This window comes from Bidens hawaiensis, unplaced genomic scaffold, assembly GCF_021521415.1.
Source record: "Bidens hawaiensis isolate Kalapana, Puna unplaced genomic scaffold, B.hawaiensis_p1.1 tig00043543_1, whole genome shotgun sequence".
Lineage (NCBI taxonomy): Eukaryota > Viridiplantae > Streptophyta > Magnoliopsida > Asterales > Asteraceae > Bidens > Bidens hawaiensis.
The window spans coordinates 74004-84597 of NW_027505841.1; the positions used below are offsets into that span (position 1 = coordinate 74004).

Here is a 10594-nt window from a genome sequence, read left to right on the forward strand (position 1 = left end):
CATAATAATAAATGAACATATAACTAAAGAAAACGAATTGAAAACTCGACTATTCATGTATCACCATGACTTTTTGAATTTTCAGTTAAAACCACAATATAAACAATTGAGTCTTTGGAATCATACATTGCATATACCATCATGACTTGTATGCAATTTTTAAGAGTAAGATGAAACCACTTTCTATTCTCAATGGAAAATAATAACGTTTGATAACTTAAAGTAGTAGTTCGTATGACGTTTGGTATGGTATGCTTTGGCCTAATAAGTTTCAGCACCCTTTCCGTAAGCAACCAGGTCTCGCGGTTGATCGTGATTTATACATATTGCTTATCCTTAGGTTTAATACTTTGGTGTCAAGGTTTCAAAAACAATGTGTCCTTCTTCCAGTTACTACATACACGTCATGTAAACTATCTTTAATGACATCAAAAAATCGAGAAATCAAAACACGAATTATTACATTAAACATTAACAATTCGTTGGAAAATATAAAAGATTACAAAATTGTTTAGGCATAAGACTTAAAGTTTGTTTGTGAGTAAGTGTACATGAGACGTTATAAAATATTATAAATATACTTGAAGCATATGAACAATCTTAAAAGATGCGGCCACATAACACATAGAGTATACATGCAATTGGGGCCCTAAAAATAAACTATAACTATTCTAGGTAGTTACGTCTAACCACCTATTTTATAGTCACGGCTCTGATACCAATCTGTAACACCCCGGCTTTTTGCGGAATACGCCCGGGTGCAACGTATAGATCACTCATAATCTCGTAACACCATTAATAGTGACAGTATATTTATTTTAGTTCATAATTTCGCAAGTACACAAATAGTTTGACAATGAGACAAAAATAACATTCCATCTAAATGAAGCAAATATTATTCATTGAAATAACCCTAAGGTATAACTAATTTTTTTTGTCATGTCACTTCATCGTATCAACCTGCAGCACGTTTGAAATAATATATTTTGTCAACAACACATGTTGGTGAGTTTTCATAAGTTTTTGCATATATAAATATATATATAAAATTTGTGATTCAACAATCGTCATGCAATAAACATTCAAACATAATGTAAAATAAATCAAATAGTGTCGTTATCCCGTTCATTTAGCCGAAGCCGCAGAAGTCGGGGAAATGAGAACCACCTTACATAAACAACCGAAGTCGTAAAGTTCGACGGCGCAGTTACGTCCCGTCGGACCCTCCCACTATGTGTATGCGTTTGCGTAACTTCCACCATAAAAACAGTAAACACGTTGCAAGCAAGTTCACGTTTAATCATAAACAATATGCCAGAATAATATTAACATGTACGATAAATATGAATCGTTTTGTAAATAAGCGCATAACTAAAGAAATAAATACTTGTGACATGCTACAACCCAAAAATACTAAAAGAGTTAAAAAGAGGTTATGAAAAACTCATGTGTGAAGTAAGAAAGTGAACCGACAAAGTTCGGTTCAACGAACGACCTTTGATAAATAAATAGCTAGGCTTAAAAAGAATTTACGAAAAGAAAGCAATTCGGCGAGGGCGTTCGGTTTATGACAAAGCAATTTACAAAGAAAAAAAAATATATTTTGGCTTTATTAAAAAAAGGCTTTTGGCTATTTGATTTGTTAAGTTAATTTATTTCAGTATTACAACAATAATTGGGTCATAATAAATATTAATTAATTTAGATGAGTCCGGATTGTTCTAACCGAACAATTTAAGAAAACTAGTTTAACGAGTGGTTCGTTTTTGGTCGGACACGAACCCGGTTATTGAGTCGGGTTTGTGAGTAACATAATTTGAAAAATATGAAGTAGTATGTTAAAAAATGTTTGTTCTTGATTGTTAGTTTTTAAAAATAAAAGTTGACTTTTAAACATAAAATTCATAAACCAAACATAAGCGAGCCGATTACGAAGGATGATATGTCTCCATGAATGTCGTTTGGGTTGTCATCATGGAAACAATCGTTATGCACAATTACAAGAAATAAACATTACCCGGGGATTTTATCACAAAAGAAGAAGAAAATAATACATATTGAGAAGTAGTCTTTTGTAAGTCAAACTTAAGACTTGAGAAAAATTAACAAGCTTGAATGATTTTGAGTGTAAATTAGTTATGCAAAGAACTTGTTGAGAATGAGTGAGCTTTATATAGGCTCAAAATCGTTAATAACAATGTCAAAGTGAGTTAATTTGATGGCTAGTCAAGAGGCTCGTCATAAGGCTTGAAATCATTAATTTTGACCAATTGAATGTTTTTATAACCCATTAAATGTTTTTGACTCAATTGATTAAAGAAAGATGATATAATACTTAGAATTAAATTTGTACCATCATAAATAATAAAACAACATTGTAAACTTAAACAACATCATGAACATAAATACAAAAACAATTCACCATTTTATTAATAAATGAAGATACGAAAGGTGTCGAAAATTTAAAATGGGTCAGGTTTTTGGGTTTCAAAAATGACGAATGTCACACATGGCACCGAGCATTGCTCACTAAGGGACATGTTATATCTGTGGTGCCTTCTCATAGGCATGCACTGCAACCTCACCCACAGCTTCGTCAACTATATCGCGTCTTACCGTGATGGTATGGGCGAGGGTCGTTGCTGGTTAGCCCCTTCTTCACGCATATTGAGAGGAGGATGGACTATAATAACCACCTACTTGTTCTGCAAATCCTACAACTTCGCCCGCATCTCCTGGACTGTAGGAGCGTCGTCGATATGCATATCGTATAGCGCTTTCAGAATCCTCATGCCCAAATAATCATTTAGTCATGGGGTACGAGTTGATCTCTATGTCCCTCAGTCACTGGTCAAGCCTCCAACATTTGAGGGATTATAGGTGCAGATCAAGGAACAACCTATAGAGGGGGATCAACCTCCATACGTCCAGCATGGCCAGGAGGCAGGTGAACATCCACATGTCGAGCATGTTGATCAGGTATGTCTTATTATCGTTTAAGATCTGTTTTATTTTGTACTAGAAGTGTGCATGTGCGATGCAGCGGGAAACTGTAAACACATACTTTGATAATCATGTAACAAATTTTTGGGTGTTCATTATTTTGTTTGAAACTATGAGACCATTCACCACTTTGGTTTCACTGTTGAAACTGGAGCTAGCAATTTTTTTTTCTTTCTGAATCCATCACAATCGAAGTTTTATATAATTTACTATAAAACGATTACAATAAAGTGGCAGGCAAACGGGCAACAAGCTGCGCCGCAACCCCCTTTTGAACAGCAAAGCCAATCCTACTAAAAACGAAGCTTTGGGACCAGAAGCTGAAGAGGTTCCGTGTACGACGCGCTGAACCCTACTAAAAAATTTCACAGCCTCTGGAGCCTTATATATTGAAATGCAAATTATTTACTTATTTAGTATGATATATAAAATATAGTTAACCAAATTTTTATTTAATACGAGCAAACTCGTCTATTACAACTTTAATTTAACCAAATTTCCAGTTTGGTTTTTTATAATCTTTGTTCTTGTTATGATTTTGCATTCTATTTATTCTAAGAAGGTTTATTATTTATGTGACCAAAGTTATCTTTGTTCATAGTATGTTCAAAACCATTCTTTGCTCGAGCTCCCTTTGATGAAGCCGATTTTTTCTTCAACCACACATTATAATCATTTCATTATATTTAAACAAAAAACATAAACCATATATAGTCGATCAATCTACGTTTGTAGAGTAAAGGATTTATACCTGAAATTGATCTGATTGTGTGTACTCAACGAAGCGATCCCAATCTTCTTGCCTGATCATCGTCCTGTGTCCCTTGGGTATCACCTTTAGCTTCAGAGGTTTACCGATGTTCGGCATAATGTATTTGGCATACATTTTTCTTCTAAAATCCCGAAGAAGGTGTCCGAACCGATTCATCACAGAAGGCCTGTGAGACGCCTCAATCTCAAAATATTTCTGTATAATATAATACAATAAAGGTAAATTACTTCTCAAAATATAAAATGCACAAATAAAAATTAAGAATAACCGTTATTTGTTCCCACAGTTTATCTCTAAGCTCCTTACAACATCCCCTAAAAAACTTGCAAAATTTGATCTGTTTTGGCCAGTGAACCTACCCAGATTATCAAACTCCACTACCAGTCTGACACCACCGGAGTTTGCATATTCGGTATGTAGCTTAGGTAACCTCGTCAACCCCCCTTGTAGGTTTTTTCGTAGTAGCAAAACTGTTGATGGGTTCGATTGCCATCGTCCCTACCAGTCTCACCGTCGTCGTCGTTGGCTTCCTCGTTGGAGTAGCCTTCAGTTTCGTCTGATTGAGCGTCGTCGATGTCGTTGGCTTCCTCATGGAGTATAAAACATGTTCTTGTTCGATTGTTTCATCTATAAGCTTCATCGTCGTGCTGATTTGTGGAGTGGAAAATTTTTAATAATCTGGAGTGTAATTTTATTTGGAGTGTTAAATGTAATTTGGAGTTTTTGAATATTTGGAGTCAATATTTTGGAGCTTTTTGAGTTTTGCCTCCCTTTTAATTAAGAACCAATAGATTATTGGCATAGTTTTTACGGCAGAGAACCTGTGGCTGAAAATAGAAACTTTGACAGAAGATGGTTGGATAAGCATGTTACTTGCATATTAGGATATTTATATATTTTTAAATAGACACTTTGACAGAAGATGGTTGGATAAGCGTGTTACTTGCGTATTAGGATATTTATATAGTTTTTGTACATTAGCGTGTTACAAGCGTAATAGTGTTTTTTAACAAAGTGTTTTTTGTTTTATTTTTAGATTTAACCAAGTGTTTTTAGTTTTTTCGATTTGTTTTAAGATACTCCGTAATTACCATTCATTAAAAGTTTTCATACAAAAGACACCATTAAAACAATAAACTAAAATATGTAACCAACCAACATTCAAAACAATATGTTACAAGAAACTATAAAAGTAAAGAATTTAAAAGTTAACTAAAATAGGTATCAATACAACCATCTAAACATGAATATAACAGATGTTCCAAAAATCACAAATGTCACCAAATCACAAATGTTTCCCAAAGTCACCAAATCACAAATGTTTCAAAAATCACCAAACACAACGCGCATTCTTGCACTAACAAAGTACCTTCATTGAAAGCTAACCAACCAACATTCAACACAATAAACTAAAAAGTGTATCAATACAACCATACAAATATTACCAAATCACAAATGTTCCAAAATTCACCAAACACATCACCAAATATTTCCAAATGTTCCAAACATCACCAAATCATTAATCAACTTTTGAAACTAACAAACTACCTTCATTGAAGTAATATTCAAATATGCACTTATCACCGATCTGTAAATCATTTTCCTCCTTGAAAATTTTCCATTTTTGTAAAGAATATCTGAATTTCAGCTTCGACAGTTCACCATGGACTTTCATTTTTTTTACGACCTTCGGGATTGACCAAAGTGATTAGCATTCCATCATAGGCATCAATCTTGGTAGCAATGTGACCTGAAAGACATTGTGAAAAGCAAATTTCAAATATACTTGTAAATAAAAAAGAAATTTAAAAATTCAATTTACCAATTTCTTGGTGACGTCCATGTGGAAGACGATTTTAGAGTCATCATTTTGCTCATCAATATGAAATGGGTTTTGGGAGGAACTACCTTGATTGCTTAATTGGTAGTTGAGAAACAGCTGATTCGGACCAGTAAGCATAAATTCTATGCCATCTTCATGAAAGACATTAATATGAAATGTGTTATCTGATATGATTTCAAACACAACAAACGAACCACCTTTCATTTTGGTTTGTTTAAAAACCTCAATCCATACATCCTCTAGCCTATAACCCATTCCATCCCAATGACATGAAACGTTAAACAACACTCTATCTGGAGCAATAAGCTCGAAAAGCAAATTCATCCCAATTTTCACCAAATTCTTGCATCACGTACCACTCAGGGAAATCCTGTTAAACATGTTAACTAAAAGAAATTTGAATTTGGAAACAATCATTAAAAACAGAAATTAAAACTTACTAAGTAATGGACGTGTCGGTTTCTGACTGGAATACATATCATAGTACCGGATTGATCATTTACGTTTCTTTTGAAAGTAAACATGTTCAACATAGATGTTGACTTAACCTCAAAAACAACATATGTTCCAGCTTCTATACAACATTCTCTGATTAATTCAGTCCAACCGGTTCCAAAATAAAAGTCATCAAGTACTTTGATTATAACAACAGAAAACGTTCTACCACTTTGATCATAAATCAAACAACAGCCAGTATTCGATTTCATGTCAACAAACATTGGTTTAACAACTTTAGGAATGAGCTATAAGTAACACAAAAAATGTTCTTAGAATGTATATGTTGCAAAAATGTAAAATGTTTCATAAAAACAAATTAACCAGATAACATTAACATACCATCCTACTCATGGAATTGCTGTCGATATCTACCAGGAACTTAACTCCATTATTGAGACGTGGCATTTTTATGTTCTAAGAACGTAACTCAATGTCTACGAATTATAGTAAATACGAATTACAGTAGAGCAAGTTGAAGTCGATTTAGGGTTTTGAAGTTAAAAGGGGTTTGACTTTTGGTTTTATTTATTTCTACACATTTAATTATATATATATATATATTTTGGTTTTTGTTTTATAAATTTTTAAAAATAATATAAAAACATTTACTTTTAGTTTTTTTACTAACATTCAGGTATTAAATTTCGTTAAAAGTTGAGTTCGTTTAATAAATTGTATTTTTTAAATAAAATTAAATTTTTTTTCATTAGTGAAGTATTATCTTAACCATTAGTAAGAATTTCTGGATAAGATTTTCAACTTTGTAATAGAGAAGCTCATAACATTCTAGTGTTATCATTATCATATGGTTATCATCTTCATCATATGTGTTATGATGATGATCAACATCATAAAGTTATCATGGTTATCATGTATTATAGTGGATATCATCATCATAATCATCGATCACCGTCACCATGAAACGGCATCATCATCAGACGTGCGGGTAATCAACGTGGTCATTGTATAGGCTATCGTAGTCGGCGTTGATCATACTGGTAACATATATCTCGCTATCAGTGTCGTCATCATCGTCACACATCATCATCATCATCATCATCATCATCATCATCATCATCATCATCATCATCATCATCATCATCATCATCATCATCATCATCGATTGCCATGTACGGGATGTAGTCAGCATCGTATGGGTTATCGTAAACAAAACGCTCAATATTAGCGATCACTGTCGACACCATCTTATGAATTGTTGTCGTCATCAAACGACACCATCAGTCGTACATGCTACCATCAGTATGACCATCGTATATGTTATCATGGTCGTCGTCGATCATACGGATTACATGTCATTAAACATCGGTGTCACCATCATCATCAACATATATATATATGTGTGTGTGTGTGTGTGCGCGCCTGTGTGGCGTATTGTCATATAGGTACATATAATTGGTCATCATCATATATATTTGTGATCATCTTCATAGACGTCATGCTCGTCGTACGAGCTACAGTCGCTATCATATGGGTTGGCGTAAGCAAACCGTACCATATAGGTTAGCAACATCAATATGATAACCACCACCAACCCAGGTTGTTATATTAGCATCTTATCGTCATAATTGGGCCAATCATCATGGTCATCATACGGGATAGCACCGTCATCGTCTCATGTATTACATATCCGCAATCATACTACACAACACTTACTACCACCATCCACCGCCCACACCTACTAACCACACTCCACCACCACCCACCACAACCACCCACCACATCACCACCACCCACTAATATTATATAAAAATATATATACATTTATTTATACCCATCCACCACCACCACCACCGACCTCCGCCACCAACACCCACCCACCCCCACCACCACCGACCTTCGCCACCACCACCCACCCACCACCACCACCACTCACCACCACACATCCACCACCACGAACCACCACACCTCCGCCACCGTCCACCACCATCTAATATTATATATATATATATATATATTGCTAATATACAATACAAATCGTATGATTAAAATTTAAAAGCACGCGCCTTTTTGCTACTATAAAATACTAACAGTACGATTAACTCATCTATTCTGGAACGGCGATAATTATTCCCAAAATTCAACCTCGTAAGTCAATATTCCTAAAAACCGTCGACGATTCGTTTCTACTGTGAAGCACAAGCACAAGCACAAGCACAAGCCCGAGTGGTTTAATTATTCTGGAACGGAACCAAAATGAATAACCCTAACTCATATACTTCTGGAACGGAACCAAGGACGAAGAAAAAGCACGATAGGTCTCAGAATAAAGATGGAACAAGTGTTAATTTATGATTTTTTAGCGTTTTAGGTTTACTTAATCTTAAAATGTAAGCATTTGTTTGAATGTATTAAAGTGTTTGATAAGCGTGTTGTTGTTGTAATACATATCTTTGTTTTTTTAAATCTATGTATAATACTAAAGCATGTTATAAGTGTATGATTAGCGTGTTATGGCTTTGGTATGAGAATTTATCATTGTGATGTTTGATAAGAGTTTTCTGTTTCCTTGTGATTCGTGTTATTATCCCATACCCCCGTGTTTTATTGTATGTATGTGATTCAGTTGTCGAAAAAAACAAGACTGATAAAAGGAAGACTAAAAAAGTTGCTCCGGTGGGGAAAACAAAACATGTTGTGGAAGCAGACTCTGATTCAGACCTTAACACAAAAATCGACAGATTGTTGTCAAAGTGGAAACAGGTGAACACAGCACCTCTGGCCCGGACTTTCAGCGTCCGAAAAAGAGAGCCATTAAAGAAAAGAAGCCAGCCGAGAGGGGAAAACCTTTTGTTGAATTTGTAGACAAAAAATTTAAGAATAGGTGTGCACCTATTAATATTGTTGATGCAGTGAAGGCAATGACCACTGCCCAAAAAACTTATGTAGAAGAAATGGGTTTCGGGTCAATGTTAAGACTTCAAGTAACCCAAACTCCAACAACTTTGGGATATTGGTTGCTCATGAATTATAATAACCGTTTAAATGAATTGAACATTGGCAGCGGTGTTATTAAGATAACACCACAAAAAGTACATGAAGTGTTGGGGATACCAATGGGTAAGATTCCTATTTTAGACAAGAGTAGACCAAGATTGGGGGAAGATGTTACTACAGATTTGTTCAAAAATCAATTCTCGACAAATTCAAGAATAAGTATAAAGCATGTGAAAGACAAACTGGCCGCAGATCAAGGAGTTGGTGAACTGTTTAAGATTAATTTCCTTATGTTGTTCAACATCTGTATAGGATTTGTGACAAAATCAACAACAGTCAATCAATGATTCATCTCCGCAATTGATAAAACCTCGGATATTCCAAATATGGACTGGTACAGCTATGTTATTGAAAACTTGAAAATGACAAAGGAAGAATGGAGAGGTATCAACGATCAATACAACGGTCCGATCACCTTCCTTGTGATGCTTTACACGCATGAATACCAGAAAAAATATGGTCCATTTGGGACTCCCGTCACAACGCCTGCAGTCAACTACATAACAACAGCTACTCTTAATAAGATGGAAAAATACTTGGAGAATAATGGTCCTTCCTTAGAAGAAGATGCTACTGTGGTTGCTGCTGTGACGTTTAGTGTTGACGGGAAAGGGATTGATGCGGCTGCTGCTGCTCCTGCTGCTGTGACCGTTAGTGCTGCCAGGAAGGGACTTGATGAGACTGCTGATGCTGTTGTTGCTGATACTGCTGCTGTGACAGTTAGTGCTGTCGGGAAGAGACTTGATGAGACTGCTGCTGCTACTACTGCTGCTGTGACGGTTAGTGCTGCCGGTAAGCCTGGAGTTGAAGAAAACACTACAGCTGAGGAGAAACAAGAACATGGTATTAAACTTGTTATTTTCTTCTAAAAAACTCTTATATCTCTGATCTCTACATGCATTTTATGTAATACAACATTATATGTAATTAAAAAACAGATGGTCAAAGTGAATCTGAAACAGATAATACCGATCAAACAGCTGAACATGATTTGGATGATTTTGTAAGCGACTATTCACCTTTTAGTTTGCAAATGCCTATCGTGCTTGTTGACTATTATTTAACTCCATTACAACTGGCTGGGATAAATTGAAAATGTTTTTGAATTAACAATAACTATATTTTCCTTTTACAGTCTTGTAATAAGGCAATAGATAACAAGTTGAAGAAATTTGATAAAATTTTCTCCGAGATCAACGAGTTGGTCCGTCAAGGAAATGATAGACATCCATTAAATGAGAATATCTTTGCTAGATGTTGTGAAGGGGAAAACATATTCACTAATAATGTGGTCCCTAAAACACAAGATTCAGATGTTGATGTTGGTGGTCCAGTGGCTGCTCTAAAAGGTAATTGGGCTAAATTAATTATTAGTATAATTAAAACGCTCTTACAACACCTATGCTGTTATTTTAAACTTATTACATTTGTGTGATGCAGCTGATTCAGATGTTGGTGTTGGT

General features: G+C 35.0%; 1 protein-coding gene across 1 annotated transcript; it reads left to right on the forward strand.

Moving 5' to 3' along the window:
- The first annotated feature begins 8860 nt into the window (after positions 1-8860).
- LOC143615561 (uncharacterized) lies at positions 8861-10163 on the forward strand. Its single transcript, XM_077088663.1, has 2 exons — positions 8861-9823; positions 9881-10163. Exons 1-2 carry the CDS (start codon positions 9458-9460, stop codon positions 9998-10000), a joined length of 486 nt encoding a protein of 161 aa, XP_076944778.1. The 5' UTR covers positions 8861-9457; the 3' UTR covers positions 10001-10163.
- The last annotated feature ends 431 nt before the right edge of the window (positions 10164-10594 follow it).